Source organism: Lithobates pipiens, unplaced genomic scaffold (assembly GCF_037356315.1).
Source record: "Lithobates pipiens isolate NorthernLeopardFrog02 unplaced genomic scaffold, aLitPip1_a1.2 Scaffold_8, whole genome shotgun sequence".
NCBI lineage: Eukaryota > Metazoa > Chordata > Amphibia > Anura > Ranidae > Lithobates > Lithobates pipiens.
In genome coordinates, this window is record NW_027507903.1 from 490,866,699 (window position 1) to 490,886,844 (window position 20,146).

A 20,146-nucleotide genomic window follows, 5' to 3' on the forward strand; every position below is an offset into this window, starting at 1 on the left:
AAGGAAAAAACCTTGAGGCTTTAGAATCATTTTAAAGGTTGTTTTAGTATTCAGATAAACTTATATAACTGCCATCTAAATTATTTTTACTGTTTTAAGCTGCTTAAGTCCTGCCTAGAACCCCTCACCTCAAAGTGTCTTACATAAGAGTTGCATTGCTACACAACAACAAATCCTTAGAATGTAGTCTAATACAAAATGAAAAAATAAACCGCAGTGCCCAGCAGTATGTACAAGGAAAAACTGCTTTAATAACAAGTAAGAAAATATTTCAGTATCATATAGCACAATCTATCCCCCAAAATGTCTTCCTGCACGTTTTCTTCCTGTGGGAAGAGGAATCCTTTAGGAAATGCTCTGTGTGTTTATTTTTCTGTAACATATAAAATACAAAAATAATGACAACTGTGTCTAAGCCCCAGTAGATTACAGTACATTTTGGTTGTGCGTTTCCGGTTAAAGGCGGTCGGTGTTTAGCCCTGCTAAAGTGTCCAGTGTATATCATTTAGGCCTCCATTGTCGCCAAGGCCTCCATCTGCCTCGAATAAGTTCATGAGGGTGGCCATGGTGGTTTCGTCATTCTCAAAGTCAAGAGCAGAACCCTCACCTGAGGGACCAAAGAAACAAACAAAGTGAATAACAAGAAGAGTTAATATACTTTTAACACTTTATCTCTTTAACATGCAGTGGTTAGGTAACGCAAGCAAATATGACCTTTCACTTTTTTTTCTTGCACCAACTGTCCCCAGGGATATGTAAAATTCAACCTACATTATTTTACCCACTGTCAGGGACTAAAAAAAAAAAAAAACTTTTGACAATTCAAAAGTTCCTGCTCCCTAGTAATAATGGAAGTTGAATTTCAGTGGTTCTGTTGCTAGTGAAGTGTCAATGATAACAAAACTGGCCTAAGGCTGGCCATAGATGGATCTTTCAATGGCTAAATGAAAAAATATAAATGGATTCCTCCATCCACACAACTCAGGTAGGTGGAGGAATCCTCGCTTCTGAGACATTGTGTTTTGACAGCAGGGGGTCCGCATTATCAGAATATAATGACAGCCCATTAGCTACAGCCACGGATGAGTGGGAGTGGCCACACATAAATCTGGTCCATGCTAAACCAACCAAATTTCAATCCATCTATGGCCAGCTTAAGTCTCTTTGCTAAGGGAGACAATGGGAGGTTACTACATTTCTTTTTACATATACAAGAGCCCAACCTTGAGAAAGCCAAAAGTCCACTCTTGCAGTGGTACTTGGACCTAAATGCGCTCTAGCGGTGGATAGCCCCTTGTTGGCATTGTGTCCACAGTAGCATTTGCAGTGGCGGAGCAGAGTAGGACTGGCCAGAGAGAGATTACTTTGATGCAGCTTGCCAGCTTAACCACCTAATCCCTGGACCATTTTGCAGGCCAAAGACCAGAGCACTTTTTGTGATCTGGCACTGCGTCGCTTTAACTGACAATTGCGCTGTCATGCGACATGGCTCTCAAACAAAATTGATGTCCTTTTTTCCTCACAAATAGAGCTTTCTTTTGGTAGTATTTGATCTCCCTTGCGGTTTTTACTTTTTGCGCTATAAACAAAAAAAAACAGTATCCTTTTTAAAAAAAAAAAAGCTGATTATTTTGTACTTTTTTCTATAATAAATATCCCCCAAAAATATATAAAAAAATAATAATTTCCCTCGGTTTAGGCCGATACGTATTCTTCTACATATTTTTGGTAAAAAAAAAGAAAAAAAAAAAAAAAAAAAAATCGCAATAAGCAATTATTGATTGGTTTGCGCAAAATTGATAGCGTCTACAAAATAGGGGATAGTTTTATGGCATTTTTTTAATAATTTATTTTTTAATAGTAATGGCGGCGATCAGCGATTTTTATTGTGACTGCGACATTATGGCAGACACATCAGACATTTTTGGAACCATTGTCATTTATACAGCAATCAGTGCTATATAAATGCACCAATTCCTGTGTAAATGACACTGGCAGTGAAGGGGTTAACCAGGGGGTGGCAGTGAAGGCTTTAAGTGTGTCCTAGGGGCGTGTTACTAACTGGGGGGGGCTGGGCTGTGTGTTAGTGAACACTGATCTCTGCTCCAATCACAGGGAGCAGAGATCAGTGTCACTTGTTGCTAGGCAGAATGGGGAGATGATGTTTACTTCCACATCACCCCGTTCAGCCTCCCCGTGAGACGATTGTGGGTATCCCCGCGGTGATTGAGTCCGCAGGACCAGACTCACAGAGGTCCCAACCAGCACACGCGCGTGCACCGCCACAGGGGCAATTTTAAATAGACGTACCTGTACATCAATTTGCCTGCCCCGTACATTGTCGTGCGCCAGTAGTTAAACTGAATTGGTTGTTTTACAAGGTGATCGTTTACAATTACTTAAAGTACTAAACTTGAACTGGAATTAGTCTGTTGTGATTCTTTGTACAGCAGAGCTAAGACTGGGAGAGGGAGGGAAAACACTACAAGCCAAACAGACTCTTCTGCAAACACATGTGTGGACAAGGAACATGATGACAGGAGGAAGTGTGAGAAGAGTAGTGAACTCCTGCTGCTTCTTCACTGCCCAATCACAGGCTGGGAGTGGGAAGGTGGCCTAGCTTTTCTTACCTTACCTGCAGCAAGGAAAAGTCAGGTACAGGAAAACCAAATATAAGAGAATTAAATATCAGCTTTTAAATACACCAGCAGAAACTTACTCAGGAGGTGATCTGGAATAGGGAACGAAGGCAAGATGTCATTTTGAGAAGACGCGTCTAGTTTCTCAATTTCTGTAGGGGACAGTTGTACCAAGTCGTCTTTCTGAACCTGAACAAAAGCAGTCAAAGACTTCTTAAAAAAACACAAGTACAAATGCCACATTGATAACACTCACATTTAAAGCAAACAAGCGCTAAGCCTTTTGTTTCTATGACTGTTTCTATAACCTCAGCTGGTGTGTAACCAGGACACAAAGTGATGGCAAATCCAAAGAATTCACAGTTGCCACCCCAACAAGAATCAAAGGGAAATCTTACAATGAGAGCACTTGTTCTAATCTAGAAACAACTATCTTAGGCATTATTCAGATGGGCATACAATTGGGTGGTACTGGCGCAAGCTGTTAAACATAATATTTAATCTGACAGGGGATGAGGGCGTAAAAACCCTCAATCAGGGGTCAGCAGTCTGAGTGAGGCCTGTGGATGTAGATAGGCTAAATAAGTCTATGCACAGGCAGCAGATGATGGTCCAATGACGATAGTAGGGGGCAGTTCTGTACTTAGGGCAAGCCTCTTGAGGGAAGCAGAAGCAAAAACTCCAGGAACATGTAAAGCAGAGATAGAGGCACTGCTGAAGTAAACTACGGAGCATCAATTAACATTCACATGTATGGACAATTGCCTTCTAGTGGCGGAGATTGGCGCCATCTTGTGGCTAGAAACTAAAAAATACTGGTAAAAAGCAATAGCAAGATTACCATTGCTTAGTACTTGCCAGAACATTAATTGGTACAAAATTTAAAAGATAAAGACATAGACTAATGCACTCTGCAGACACGCAATGGTGGGATAAACGCTTCCTTTCAAAATATATATACCTAGAGGATTACGTATTATCCAGTCATGCCCATTTGTGGAACCTGCTCATTCCAAGGAATGGCAAAACATCTCAGAATTCTGCACTTCAGAGTGGATAGAGAACCTTATCCAACAGACAATCTGGATACAATCAATTTGTTCAACAGCTAAAAAACCTTATTAAAGAGCTTATAAATGTCCACAGCCCAGTTCCTAACACCTGGTATGACACGCTAAAAAAGAATAACAAAAAGAAAGATTTAAATGACTATAACAGTGAGAATGTCTCCTCGTGGAAGAAAAATACACACAATCTACCCTCTCTCCTTACTCTCGATCCACGGAGTGTTGCCATTTATAGTCCGAATCCTTCCTCCCCTTCTCCCTATGGCAAACATACCCCAGACCATCTAACAATCCACTCACTATATCCCGCCAGGCAAAATCATCATTACATACTACACCAAAAACACATAATGCAGTTCTGCTCAAGAGTCTCAACTCTTTTTACAATAATAGAACTAATCATGTCACCACTACCAAGCCTCACAACGAAGTATACAGTCCACTCAGAGCTGTACCAAATAATGTACCGCTTCGACTCATCACCCCCATTGGTTTCGTCATTTGATAATCAATCTACTATTGACCCATGTGGTTCTTCTGCCAGAATGCAACATACCCCTAGAGTTCATATCCTACTGCAAATAACTCCGGAGCCAAACACCAGTGCCCATGACCCCACAGACAGACATACTGTAGCTTCTGTCCGATTCCAATCATGCACCCAATGTTCTGTCCAACGTCAGAACAAAGAATCAAATAATCAGCTTAATTCTGCCACATGCTCCAGCGAATCACCCAATACACCTTTGTCCAACTCTATAGATTTAGATTTTGATGCTGACATCATCAACACACTCAACTATACCAAGAGAATGAAAATGAGGATCTCAGTTTGTTCACACAACATCTTACAATGTTTCTCCCCCCCCCCCCCCGGTTACACATATTTCATTGAAACCCAAATCTATCTTCTACCCTTACAATGCCAAGGGCCCAAATTTATAAACTTTTTATAGGGTCGTTTATTCAGATTTTCTCAAACTGTCAACAACCTAATACTAATCATAGAGATCTGGGCTACTTGTCTAGGGATGACCAATCAGCCCTTAATAGTTTCATGAATAACAAAGACCTCATTATCAAAACTGCAGACAAGGGGGGTGGGATTGTCATACAAAATAAAACAGATTACATTGTGGAGGCACACAGACTATTGGCCCATTCCACCACATTCATAAAACTTGCAAAGACCCGCTAACAGGCTACAAAACCGAGGCCGATACGCTGGTCAAAAATGCACCATCTAGCAGCATCCTAGAAAAAACAGAAGCCTTGTTTATTCTTAGGGAGTACTACACTACCCTCTACTTTTATCGCATCCCTAAGATACATAAAGAACCAAACCACCCACCCAGGCAGACCAGTTATAGCCACCATGGACAGCATCACAACAAGATTCTCCAAATATATAGACCAATTCTTACAACCACTAGCCAAAAATCTCCAATCCTATATAAGAGATGGCACTCGCCTATTAGAACTTCTACATCCATACACATGGGAACCCACCTATACATGGGTTTCACTTGATGTGAACGCTCTCTACACATCTATACCACATGCTTTTGGTCTGTCGGCTCTGAATTATTTTCTATCCCTAGACCCATATTCCAACCCCAGACAAGTTCAGTTCATCTTGGATGCAACAGAATATTGACCAATAACTATTTTAGTTTTGACGGGGAATTCTTTTTACAAATACAGGGAACTGCTATGGGTGCCAACTTAGCATCAACTTATGCAAATCTGGACAGGGGTTTATGGGAATCTAGGTACATTTGGAACAACCACCCATTTGGCAGTAACCTAATATTTTTCAGCCGGTAAATAGACAACATAGAGAGGATGAACCGCCACTCCAAGGTAATCCTCGAGGACTAAGGCTCTGTCTCCTATTGATAAGCCCCAGGTGCTGACCATTACACACACACACTGAGCAAACAAGCAGGACAAAACTCTGGATAGCCGCACACTGGAAAAAGACTTGAAATCCCATCTTTAATTGAAACAACGTGGGTCACATCCAAACAAAGTCCAAAAATCCACAGCAAAAGGAATAACAGGGTACAGGAAAATCTGATGCGTTTCGCACCACAATCAGTGCTTACTCATAGCTATGTATGTGTTTCAATTAAAGATGGGATCTCAAGTCTTTTTCCAGGGTTCGGCTATCCAGAGTTTTGTCCTGCTTGTTTGCTCAGTATATAGACAACATAATCATCGTCTGGGATGGCCCCCCAGACCTAGTGAGGGACTTTCGAGAACATCCCAATAATCCATTTGGACTCTCCTTCACCTATGTCCAAGACAAAAACACATTAGCTTTCCTTGTCTTGGAATTGAGCCACCACGAGTGGACAATACAAGCCAAAAACTTTACAAAACCCACTGCATCACTATAACACCTGCCATTACCCCAAGTTGACCCCAAACATCCCCAAAGGCCAATATTGCCGACAAAATTGTACAAACACCACAGATTATATAGAACAAAGTCACCTGCTCAAAAGAAAATTACTCAATAACAGATACCATGAGTCTCTTGTTGAGCAAGCACACAATTTCTACCTTGACGGCAAGCCAGTATGTACCGACAAGGAGACGCTTGACCACTCCGCTAGATTTATCACCAAATTTCATCATCAGTATAAACATATGGAGAATATTCTGAGTAAACACTGGAACATTCTGGCTGAGGATCCACACCTAAAAACCATCCTACCAGCAAAACCTAGGGTGACATACCGAAAAGTGCCCAATCTTAGAAATAAAATTGCCCCAAGTAAAGTAAAACCTGATAAACCCATACAACCCACACAATCATGTCTCTTCCCTTTCAAAAGGCATGTTTCACTGTAAAAAAGCATCATGTAAAACCTGTGCTTTCGTAAAACACGGCAAAAAAGAATATACCAGTAAGTGTTAAAATGTATTTATGTTTTGTTATTGTGAACACTCTAGGCTTTGCAGCAATTATTTGCATTTATCTCTTCACTTATTTGGTAGATAGGCAGTATCATTTATTATTCCTAGTAGCACGAAGGACACATACACTTACAAAAAAGAAAATACTGCCAAGGGGAAAAAAAAAACATATAAATTTGATGAATTCTACAATTGTTCATCAAATTTCATTATTTACTGTTTGACATGCCCATTTTACTTGTTGTACATAGGTCTGCCCACTCCGAAAACATTTTGGAGAACACCATCGCCTAGTAGAGGAAGGAAAGGACAAACATAGTGTCCCTCGCTACTTTGCTAACGGTCACAAAAAAAAAAAAAAAAAAAAATCGACCACAAGCCTCAAAGTTTGGGTGGCAGAACAAATACCCAGGGGTCTTCCAGAGGCAGAGAGATTCCACCAGCTTTGCGAAAGGGAGACCTACTGGATATACTCTCTGGATACCCTCTCGCCAGGAGGGTTGAATGAGGAATTACACAGCAGTTCATATACACATCACCCTGTTCCTTCTTTCTTCTGACACGTTTGCTTTGTTCCATTGCATATTTATAATGAAACAACTGTCATCCATTCCAACATTTCATCTATTTCTATGCATCATCTTGTAATGATGCATATGACTTACCCAATTATGGTCTCCCCCATGCACATATAGAGAGCTATTTCAAACACAATATTTATCATGTGAGTATGTAATGTTTCTCACAATAACACACTATATTAGCGGAGTCTATTTTACTATAATATTGAATTGAATGCAGCTTCTCTTTTAGGATTTTTAGATATCATTCAATAATACGTTTTTTATTATTCAACATCATGTTTACCATTTATTTCAATTGGCTTGTTTGAGATGCATGTTGTTTTTCTATGTCTTTATCTTTTTCATTTTGTACCTATTGATGTTCTGCTAAGTACAGGCATACCCCACTTTTAAGCACACAATGGGTATAATTTACTAAAGCTGGAAAGTGCAAAATCAGGCTCACTTCTGCTTAGAAACCAATGAGCTTCTAACCCCAGCTTGTTCAACTAAGCTTTGGTAATAAAATCTGGAAGCTCATTGGTTTCTTTCAGAAGTGAGCCTGATTTTGCACTTTCCAGCTTTAGTAAATAAACCCCATTGTGTACTTAAAAGTGGGGTATGCTTGTACAAAGCAATGGTAATCTCTCTATTGCTTTTTTACGAGTAATTTTAGTTTCTAGCCACAAGATGATGCCAATCTTAGAGGGCCTTCTGAACTGTCCATACATGCGAGTGTTAATTGATGCACTGCATCTGCCAATCACCGCCCCTTATATAAGGCTCTCACACTCCTGTACAAACCAGCTTGAAAAAGGAACACGCTTGTCATCACCAACGGCAGAGTGCACGCTCAGAAACGCATTGAATCATATCCGGTGATGTACAGAACTCCACAATGTGCTTAATTTACCTTACCTGGATGCAAGTGCTTTTATGTCTTGTTAAAATAAATGTCATACAGTTTACTTCAGCGGCGCCTCTATCTTTGTTTTACTTATTCAAATTGGCGCTGTCATCTGTACTGCAAGCAGGAGGCGTTTGCTTACGCCCCCTGCTGTGTGCAGGCAACCCATGGAAGTGGCTGCGCAGAAACCATTGCATATAAAAATTTTACAGGTGTGCAGAGCGGATGCATGGCTCAGAACACAGGAATCCACTCCTGTACACCTGTCAAATTTTAACACATGGCTGCATCTGCATCCAGTTCCATAAGCAGCTTCATGCAGCTGGGGACTGATGCAGACACCAAAACAAACACCTCATGCATGCAATATAAGTGCCAGCACCTGTCTGAATGAGGCCCAAGAGGGAAATTCTTCTCACTTTTTGCATGTACCCCAATACATTGGTCTCCCAATAGTTAACGTAGATCTTTAGTCAAAAAATCAAGTCCTGCTAGATGACGTCATGCTGGCCCCCTTTGCAGTAAATGTAGAACATTAAAAATAAGTGTTTATACTGTTTAAAATCCAGTAATTGGGTAAAGTTCCACATTAAAAAGGAGGAGTACAGCCAAAGCTCGATTGGCTGTACTTCTGTGGATCACTGGAGGGCAGTTCCGTTTTCAGCAGACACCGGGGTCAAGCCTGCTGCCGGTTGATGTCACTGAGCCGGTCCAGGCTTGGGAAGGATCACAATCATACAGTCAGGATCCACCCCCATGCCTGGCCTGGCACCCAGCTCAGCCTCTCAGTGAGCACCTAAGAGAACTAGTCGGCCTCTCCCGCCCCCTCCACATACCATGGCTCCAATGAGTGTGGTGGTAGAGCAGAGTGCCTCTTTAGTAAACTAAAACTATTGTCAAGGCAAAGGATGATGCATGGTGATTTCATCAAGACACTCCCGGGGCTGCAGAATTCTGAACTTACCTCCACGCATGGGGCGCCGATGCCAAGAGGGGATTTCTTTAAAAGGTCAGTAGGACTTATATCCCCATTAAAAGGAGGAGACTGCAACCTGTAAAACAGAAAGGATTTATACTTTGGTTATTGTGGTTATCACTGTATTTTTAATTTCCATAGCGCCATCTTACTCTGTGGCACTGTAGGGTGGGATATATGGGATATACCTCACAGGCTCCTAAACATTTTAATTTTATATCCATCAGATGGTCCCAATCCCTTACTACTAAGGTGATAAAGAATTGTTCAAGAAGGTCTTGGCCTTGTTGCTATTAGAAAGACTTGGATAAAGAAAGCGTTCAATCAATAGGACCCCCTACAACTGGCTGAGCAAGGATGCGTTTTAAAGTACAAGTCCCTGTTCACCCCGGTGCGATTTGTCATAAAAAAAAAAAATTTGACAGGTCCAAATCGCATGACAAGTTGCACCTTATTGTTGGCAATGGAACAGTTTAAATCGGTGTGACTCTGACTTTGTGGTGCCACACCAATTTAAAAAAAGGTTCCTGCACTATTTTATTGCGATTTCAGGTGCGACTTGTATAAACATCTGTGCATGACGTCGCACAGGTCACACCTGAAGTCACACTGACCTGCGGCTTTAAAATCATGCTAATCCCTCTCCACTCTATCCCAAACTAAAAAAAAAAAAAAAAAAAAAAAAAAAAAACACAACATTTTGCGCTTAGTGATACTTTAAAGAGCGTCTAAGCTCAAGAACAAAAATGTGATATAGTGGCTGCATTGGTTTTTTCTTTCATACTTTTTTCCTTTATTTTTACTGTGATCCTGCCAATAACAAACTTCTTGTCCTAAGGCAACAATGCTTACTGTACTCTGAGGCCAGATTAATGTAGGGCAGGGGTCTCAAACTGGCAGCCCTCCAGCTGTTGCAAAACTACCATGCCTCTGCCTGTGGGAGTCATGCTTGTAATTGTCAGCCTTGCCATGCCTCATGGGACTTGTAGTTTTGCAACAGCTAGGGGGCCGCCAGTTTGAAAACCCTAATGTAGGGGCTATTCAAACTTCAGCTCCAGTTCCCTATCCTAATATAGACCCAGCCACTCAAAAAGAACAGGCCATGCACAGAAAACAATGTGCATGGCCTGACTGGCTCTGCATTCCGCACGCACTGCCTGGGCCAGGTGGTGGGATTAACAACGGGTGACGGGGGCAGAGCCCCGTTCCTCACTGACATGAGTGACTGCAGTGTCACCCCTGTCAGAAAAAGCAGCGGCCGATGGAGAACCTGCTGCTGGAGGGAGGATTCAGCTTTCTCCTCCCTCCAGCCTGCACGGGAGGGAGCCAGCGGCACGGAGACAGAAAACTGTCCTTAGTCTCAGTGTGGTGCTGCTGAGGAAGGAGGGCAGAACGTGACATGTCATATGGCTGGAGAGAGGAAGGAGAGGTTGCGAGTACTGATCTGCCAGAAGGGGGGGGGGCTAAACAACACGGAAATATGGGGACACCCAATGTAAAGGGGGACTCTACTGGGGACACCCAATGTAAAGGGGGACTCTACTGGGGACACCCAATGTAAAGGGGGACTCTACTGGGGACACCCAATGTAAAGGGGGACTCTACTGGGGACACCCAATGTAAAGGGGGACTCTACTGGGGACTTAACCTGGTGAGTTATTCGTCATCTTCACCCTCGTGCTGGATTACTTTTTACGGGCGCTGCCAGGCAGTCCTAACGGAGGCCTGGCATTTGGCTTCTGCAGTGTTGCATTAGACCTACGTGGCTACGCCCTTCCACCTCACCTCAGCATGCAGGCTTCCGTACGATTGTGGCTGCTCCTAGTTACCTCAGGCCGCATGTCCATGCATGGCCGTTATGGAAGACTAGTAAATCAAATGCCAGACTTTCCAAGCGTTACCCCTGTGGTGTTTTGGCGCACACCAGCACAAGCTCTTGGAAATGCAAGAGGGCGCCCAGTAAGAGGAAACCTGGGATTTGACAGCCTGACTGTCCCTGGCCTGTCCCTTTCACTCACAAGATTTCAGTTCTTTCAGTCATAGATGCTCAACATCACAAGTAGGCCTTACCGGGGGTGGTTTGTATGCACATAGAGCCTGCCTAGAAACACCAACTCCTCCCAAAAGGCAACCCACTGCTTTCATCAGGGCTGAGGGCTCTTAAGAGAAGTACTGAGGTAAAGTGCTGTGATGTTTTCATAAATTTGTACAGCACTCTGCCGGCCCCTCCCACCAACAAGCTCTTCTTGCATTGCACAGAAAAACACAGAGACTCAGGCCGCGTACACACGCGGGGACTGTTCGCTCAACTTTGTCCGTCAAACAGTTTCAGCGGACAGTCCGCTCAAAATTAGCATGGACGGACTTGGCCACACACGACGAACGAACAGTCCGCTGAAACCGTGCGCGATGACGTGAACGGCACGTACGACGGGACTAGAAAATGACGTCCTATACACTGCAATGCAAACTTCGGCGTGTAAATCCTTTCTGAGCATGCGCGGAACTTAGTTTGACGAACAAGCCTACACACGAGGGGACTGTTCGCTGAAACAAAGTTTCAGCGGACAGTTTTTCGGAATTTCCGAAAAACTTTGTTCAGCAGACTGTCTGCTGAAACTGTCCGCTGAAAGCCCACACACGAGCGGACTGTCCGCCGAAACACTGTTCAGCGGACAAAGTTGAGCGAACAGTCCCCGCGTGTGTACGCGGCCTCAGTGATGACATCATTGCATCTAAAATAAGGGATGTAATGAAAACGGAAAGGTTTTATTTAAAATGTTGATGAGGGGGGACAGGAGGAACCAGGGAAGGCAAAAATATAAGCAGATTAAACTTCTTTTTTAAATCCTTTTTTTTTTTAAAACAGTCGGAAAGAGTTAGGTCAGGTTTTAATTGGGACAATGCAGTAAGACACCTGTGCACACTAGAACAATAAACAAATCACTAAAAAAGTTTAAAATATAGGACTAAGGCCCCTTTCACACTTGTGCGACTTGATACTGCAAAGTCACATGACAAGTCGTACCCCAGGTTTTCCAATGAATACCGTTCATATCTGTGCGACTTCAAAAGTAATCCCTGCACTACTTTGGTCTGACTTTGATGCAACTTGAGGTCCATAGATCTCAAGATTACACAGGCATTGCTCTAAGTAGCGGCAAAATCCTGGGAAAAAAAATCGCTGCAAAGTCATGCAACTTTCAGGTCGCACAAGTATGAAAGGGGCCTAAAATTATGAAACGTTCCCCCCACACTGTTTACATGAATCATACACAAAGTGTTAGCAAAGTAAAACTAAGAAACAGGAAACCAATGGAAGTTTTACCTTTGCAGTTCTAATATCTGTTTTGCAATCTCTTTTCCAATGTTTGCAGCACCGAGCAGTGTCCCACTGGACATCCCAGGTACATGGAGGTAAGGACGCTTGGAAGTATCTACAACAAAACATATCAATTAGAAATCAACTTCAAAGTGCACCTGTGCCCAGACTTTGGACATTAAAGTGTTTAGTACTTAATAAGCTGTAAGGCCAGGTGTTGCGTGCATCTGCATGCAGGCAGTCTAATGCATGTTGTTTGGGAGACAGCCGCTGCTTCTTACTTGACATCTGTGTGGGTGCAAGTGCGTGTCACTGAACTTACACTGTCTGCGTTCGGGGACCCGAACCCGACCCACGCGAATGTCAAATTGGGAGCAGCGGCTGTGTCTGTGAAGCTGTTGCATCCCAATTGACATCAATGGGACTGCCTGCAAGCAGATGCACAGAACACATGTGTATTCCATGTAGGTAAGACACAGCCCTCACACTGGTATACACTTAAAAGGTTTGTAACCCTAAATTATGCTTTGTGCCAGCCTCCCTATTTTAAGCTGTCATCCTGCATTGTATAAGTGTTTGTTAGAATAGATGCCTCTAAATACCTTTTTGTGTTGTATCTTCAGGCCAGTCGCGCTACTCCCGGCCGCTCTGCTATTCCAATCCAGGGCTACAGCCTCTGACATCAGCAGGGAGTCACATGACCGCCGAGCTGGGCGCTCGATCCCTCCCACTGTAGCTATGGATTGGAATAGCAGAGTGGCTGGGAGCTACGTGACTGGCCTGAAGATACAGCACAAAGGTATTTAGAGGCTTTGTTTCTAACAAGCACTTTTACAGTGCGGAATGGCGTTTACTAACAGTAGCGTGGGAGAGAGGAGCAGAGGGGAGACACAGCGGATGATGGAGGCACATGAACTGACCATGGTATCAGGGCTCAGCAGCCATGGCAAACCGTGGTCAGTTTACAGGGGGGTGGGGTGGGCAGAAACTGGCAGGATCACCCAGGTTTTTTTTACAGTTTCCAGAGGTGCAGGTGAGACAGCACAAACACTGTGCTGTTAAACCTGCTATAAGGAAACAGGATCTCTATTTTTTTTGGTAGGGTAACAACTACTTTAAGCATGACTGTGTGCATGACACACAAGGGAGCTTTAAAATGAGCCCTCACTAACCTCTTCAGCTGCAGGTACTGTGGCATTAATTTCCAAAGACCACAGCATACACTCTAAAGTCAGTTACAATCTGTTTTCTAAAAATTTGGAAAAATTTTAAAAGTTGCCTTATGACCCATCTCATGCACTGCCTGCCTTGGTTATGAAAATACTATTTGGAGATTATTGTCCCAAGGACAGGTAGGTGACTGACAACCCTTAACATCATTATGTTCTTACCTCTGCTAAGCACTATTGGTTTAAAACAAAAAATAACTATGTTTATTCAATATCTACAAATACAATTCCCTCAGCTATTATCATAAGAGCTTCCAGAGCACTTTACCACTCTGTCATCTCTCAGTTTGCGGCTGTGGTAGGGGGCAGCGTGGCGCGCAAATTTGTTGTTCTCTTACTTCTCATTAAAACAGAAGTATAGAAAACTTGAAAACATTTCTTATTTAAAAAAAACAAACCAAAAAAAACAAACAAAAAGGGTTTACATTAATAAAGGGCTAGCAGGCCGCTGTCAGAGAATAAGAGGAGAAAAGCTGTGATTTTAGTGCCTGTGTTGTGAATTTAGGAGATTCATTTCTCCACAATGCCTGAAGGTACAGAGGTGATTGGGGACTTGTTTTAGTGCATCTTAAATGCTTGTTTAGAATATGTACATAATCTGTGCAAAAGTTCACTTAAAAAGATATGGCAACAAATTAAACGAATGATAGACAAATCTTCTCACCTTCTGAAGAGTGTGAGCTCCCAGGGAGAGAGGTAGTCTCTAGAGATGACCACTGGCCTCTGCAGAAGGAGAACACATGAGCTCATAAACATGTTCATGGTTCAAATAGTAAAAACCAAAATTGTTTTCATGTTGTTTCGAATGTATTCATGTTTCAGGAATATATACACACACATGGCTTAAAAGGAATTTTGACTCGCCTGTAAAATTCCATATCTTGGGAGTACAGTACAGGACACAGGCTGGATATTCATAGACCCTGGGTTATAGCCTACCACAAGGGTCTATAAATATCCAGCCTGCGTCCTGTACTGTAAGATTAGGAGAAAAGGAATTTCAACTTACCTGTAAAATTCATATCCAGACTCCACCTTACCAACCACTCAGCATCTGCTGCCATTCTCTGTCAATCCCTCCACTGGATTCTGCTCGCTTAATGAATAGAATTCAAAACACTAGCATCCAACCCATCCACCACTATACCCAGAGCAACATTAGAAATCTTGCCACACAATATCACCCAAACCGTCCTCTTCGGCCCTCTTAAGACCTCCTGCTTTCCCATTACCTTGTCCTGTGCTTGACTCCAAGGCTTCTTCAGAGTCTCTCAAATCCCCTGGCCCCCTCTACCTCAATTTTTCCAGCTATCTCCTACTCTGTGCGCCTTTAGGCAACCCCTGAAAACTCATCTCACCAGGGAAGCCTACCCTGCTACTATCTAAAAGGTCTATTTACCTCAACTCAATCCCCCACAGTTATTACCTTTTGTATCACTTGACACCCCCTTTCAGATTGTAAGCTCTCACGGTTATTAGAAGCAGTAGAGAAGAAATATCCTCTGCTAATCTGTTGGTCACAGTGTTGGTGTAGGGCAGGGTGGTAAAAGCAGTGAGGGAGCTGACAAGCACAGGAGATAACTGGCAGAGCTGCAAGCACTGGAAGGAGAGAGCCTAAGATCTTTACAGCAGGGATTTCTGTAGATCCTGCCCTGGAGTGAAGAACAGGTACACAGGTGTTGGAGTTTGCAATATGCAGGCACCAACACTGAAAGAACTTGGCTGGGTAGCAGAGTGGCGGTATGTCCCCTAGGCAACACTCTGTACAGCGGGGAAGCTCAGTTCTGATGGCAGAGCAGCTTATTGGGCTCCCTCCTTCCAGTTCTTGCAACTCTCCACATAGACATCTGTCAGCATGCCTCTCTGAGCCCGTCAGCTTCCACAGTGAGGAACACACTGTGGGGCCACAATTTACCCAAGTCTGGGTTACATTGATCAAATTCCTATTAATAGGAAAGGCAATACCTTTACTGTTCAACCCCCTGATACCAGGCACACACCTAGTGAAGGTACTGCCTTTTACCCTTAGTGAGATCTGCCACACCTCCTTGCCATTCTAGAAACGAATGCGGACACTGCGAAGGCTGAGGCCCCCCAAAGGACTGGGAGATGGCAGGGAGGAAACTTGGAAAAGCTCTGAGGTAGAACAAAAGACAAATGAACAACATGAACCCATTGGAGTATATACTACATATTAAAAAGGTACCTGTGGGAACATTGTGCGCCATGCTTTTAGGCTCTAATATGCATGACCAGTCCCCTTTAATACTGACACAAGAATTTATCTGAAATTCCCCAACACTTACGAGACCACGGTGTTAACTGACACAATATATTCAAACTCTTTGGTCCACGGATTAATGAAACTGAACCACTGGCTCCTCAGAATAATGAAGGACCCGTCTTTCACCCTGAACTTGTATGGGTTTGTCAATATCTTCTCCTTGCTCTGAAGAACTGTATGAAGGAGATACAGACCATCAGCGGTGTAAAATATTAAATTCTTGCATGCAATAAATTAATCTTACTCGTAGCACGATTTTATTTTTGCAGATAGCCAAGGGGCCCAAAAGATTAATGGAGAATCACGGGCAAAATAACAAAAGTGACATTTATGATGCAGTCTGTCAGTGGTCTTAACACAACAAGTTCTGTTTTTCTGCATCCCCCATTTAACGTAGTTTTACTACCTGTTAATCCAGCTGGCGGATCCATTATTTTTCGACTTCTTGTAACAGGGTGACAACACTATTTGTTCTGCAGTACATCACATAGCAGCGCTGTCACACTGTGGACAGGTTAGTCTTAGATGTATATCTAGGTTTAAATGGACTTTAAACAAGAGACAAACAAATTAAACCCCAACTCCAGCTAACACTGTAAGGCAGCCCATACATTATGTGTTTTTTCTTTCAACCATCAAGAAAATGCCTCGATTTCCCCATCCACACATTCGATGTGGATGAGGGAATCCCTCCCACTGAGGTATTGTATTCTGCCAGTGGGGAGCCTTCTCTGCCCTCAGTGTTGTCATTTATAACCAGCGCAACCTGACTGGCTGGTTGTACACAAGTCAATCAATAGATCAACTAGTGTACAACCAGCCTGGCCTTACAGTACACGGACCAAAATTCGGCCGGTCTCTTCTGAATCGGATGAGTTTCAATCTATGTATGGCCAGCTTATTCATCTTTGATCATTTTCCTAAGTACATCACAGCAATCAGGAGAGTTAATTCTTAGACAATTGGGTTATGCTTCACCTCCACGCGATTATATACTGGCAAATAGCAAAGTCTGACACAGCCCAGCGTAACCCCCCTCCTACTCCCAACATTGCCTCAGTTCTGTCAGCAAACAAACAATATTGGAGTGAAACCAGTGGACCTGTATCTTATGATGTACTCCAAGAAAGGGATTTTACAGGCAAGTCAAAAATCCCTTTTTCTTGTATTTCACTGGACACAGGAGAATACATTTTTAGATTACTAGGGCATATAAAAGCAATCTCACAAGGGGTGGGCAACAGCAGACAAAGGCTAACAGGACCAAGGGTAATAATCCTCTCAATGTAACAAGAGGAGGAATAATTGACAAGGACCCCATCAGGCTTTTTTTTGACCAAGGACAGCATTCATCGAGGCTTGAACAATAACCTAATAAAACTTAGCAAGTGTGTCAGCAGATAACCAGGTGGTGGCCTTACATACCTGGGAATCCTGCTGTTGAAAAGCCCATGAAGCACCAATACTCCTGGTAGAGTGGGCCTTCACAGGAAAGGAAGGAACACCACTTTTCAGTACTAGAATTGGCATATCGGTAATGTTACGCCGAATCGACCTAGCAATTGTGAATCGAGAGGAAGCCAGTCTCTTTCAGGAGCATTCAACCAAAACAAATAATATGGAAGTTTGACAAATCAAGGCCATGGCTATGAGGTAGTCTAGCACAGCGCTAACCACACCCAGGCGGTGAAAAGCAATTTCCTTACAATGCTTTGGAGCAATGCAAAAAAGGAAGGCAATACTATGGCCTTCACTTGACCGCACTAGTATGGAAAAGGATACCTTAAAAAAAAAAAAAAAAAAACATCCTTTAACACCAGCAGTTTAACGGTACAGAAAGGGCCACCTTTAACCAAGGTCCATAGAGACTGCCCATTTCTAGGGGAAACAGGTATTGTTGCACAAATTGCTTAGGGGGCACAGATACCTTTCAGAATGAGAATGCAACAGAGAGGACTTGGTTGGTTTGGCCAGTTTCCAAGACCCCGACCCTGATATCTTAGGCTGTGAAAGTTCTAGTAATGGTAGTTTTAAATTCTTATGGACCACCTCCGTGGACTTTTGAGATGGAGACATATGAAAGCCCCAGGTATCCTCTTCAGAGAATTAAATCGGCCTTGCAGGAGTTTGCTTCCTTGGATCCTGCCTCCCAACCTAAGAAATGGTAGAAGGGGGAAGGGAGGGAAACCTAGATTTCTCACAGTCATCTCTTTGCAAATCTTTACATTTCATAGAATACTTTCTACTAATAAAATCTGTGATTTTTTCAATCTGCCTCCACAAAGTCATCCATCTCATCCAAAGCCCCATTTTTCCTTCTCTTTTCTATATATTAGGGAAGGGGGCACACCGCATATGTGCCTCACCCAAAGTCCCAAAAATTCCCCCATTTGATACACAATAGGGATGGAGACTTGATGACTGGTTTGGCAGTGTTCCCCTGCTGCCCAAGTGAGAGGCTTGCAGATTCCGGGTGGCGATGTCGCCATACCCGGGTTCTTGCATACTTGGGGTATACCAATACTGTATTCTTGTCATTTTACAGCACTATTGCGCTAATTTATTGGGGCTATCCTGTGACCATAGTGATTCGGGGTTCCCTTTTTAGCCTGTACCCGGGAGCTGTGATGCTTTCTACATGCCCCCCCCTCCCCCTCTGTACCCGGGAGTTGTATGGAGTAGTGGGTTGATGCTTACAAGGCATCAGCACTACGCATCCTGCCTTGTGTGTGACATAATGCTTGATGTCGACATGCAGCACATGTGATTTTTATCTCAGCTGCTTGGTGGGCTATACAGTCTTCTGTGGAGGGCGGTGATTACCACCTCCACCAGGGTCCCTCCCCGGCCACGTCAAGCTAGAGTGACGCCGGCAATAGGCCGGCGTGCACATGTGTGGGGGCCCTTATAAACTGCCTCCCTGGACACAATCTTGCTGTCACACCTTTCAGACATTACATTGTACTTTAGCACCTCACTTCGGTTTCAGCTTTCTTCCAACACGCGGGTACATTCACTAGGTCCACATGCATTCGCTATGTCACCCTCACTTTCTTCCGTTGGTTTTGTCTGTTTCACTCTTTGATTTCCTCTTTTTTGTCCCCACTATTCATCACTGTTCCACCCTTTTTATGTCACTTTAGCTATGATCACAGTTTATATATTGATTTTACATATATTTAATATATACACTTTGAACATTTTGTCATTTTAACCATATTATTTACACATAGCCCCATGTACACCTTTTTTTCAGCTCACTTCAGGTTTCCATCCCAGGCCACTTTAGTTTTTCACCCACACACCAGAAAATTGTGTCTTGGACCATCAGGAGGTTTTTGTTGTATGTGCCCTGCTGCACACGGCTTTCATTACCTCAGTTCCCGGGGAAGACTACTTTGGGACCTTGGTTGCACGGTCGCAGTATTTTACAGTATCGGACCCCTTGTGAGTATTTAAGTTGGGCTAATATGCCTTCCTGTATATTATTAATTAGAACTAGACTAATGTTACCATTTTTTTTTTTTTTACACTCTGTAGACACATTTGAGCATCCGCCCCTGAAGAGTGTCTCTACACAAAAACGTGTACGCGATGCCGATCTATGTCTGTAATGGACATATTGACCCTGGTCTGCAGTATATTCATGCATTTATCATTTGCAATTCCATTTACATATTTATACTCCTGCTGCTAGTGCCGTTTATAGGCCATCTCTGTGTGTGTGTTATATTATATATATATATATATATATATATATATATATATATATATATATATATATATAACTAAACTTAATCCAATATAATGTAACAAGTAACTGTTTTAAAATTATTATACCTATGTAATTTTTTTACCCATGCCACACCTGTATGTTATGTGTGGGTGGAGTTATTATGAATCAGTATACCTATTGTATATGTGGTTTCTAACATTGCCATATTTCATATAATACGTTCTACTAATAAAATCTGTAGTTTTTTCAATCTGCCTCCACAAAGTCATCTATCTCATCCCAAGTCCCATTTTTCCCCTTCTCTTTTCTAATACAATGGTAAAGGCAGCTGAAAATTCCTCCTTGGTCACAAGAGATCCCATAAAGATTTTAAAGAAAATTAAGCATTAAAGCAAAAAAAGGGCTCTCTCAGCATAGATAGAGACAAGTCCATAACCTATGAAACTAGCAAAAGTGGAGGCAATCCTGGAAATGAGAGGAGTAAATGCGGAGCAGTGT

The 20,146-nt window shown here is 42.8% G+C and overlaps 1 protein-coding gene across 1 annotated transcript in view; it reads right to left on the minus strand.

The window, feature by feature from the left end:
• Positions 1-231: 231 nt before the first annotated feature.
• BMAL2 (basic helix-loop-helix ARNT like 2) overlaps positions 232-20,146 on the minus strand; it is an 81,564-nt gene continuing 61,649 nt past the window's right edge. The window contains exons 11-16 of the mRNA XM_077469070.1: positions 15,935-16,085; positions 14,293-14,351; positions 12,406-12,514; positions 9,066-9,153; positions 2,720-2,828; positions 232-607 (exon numbers count right to left, since the gene is read on the minus strand). Coding sequence (XP_077325196.1) covers positions 483-607; positions 2,720-2,828; positions 9,066-9,153; positions 12,406-12,514; positions 14,293-14,351; positions 15,935-16,085 — 641 coding nt within the window. The 3' untranslated portion in view covers positions 232-482. The remainder of the gene's footprint in view (positions 608-2,719; positions 2,829-9,065; positions 9,154-12,405; positions 12,515-14,292; positions 14,352-15,934; positions 16,086-20,146) is intronic.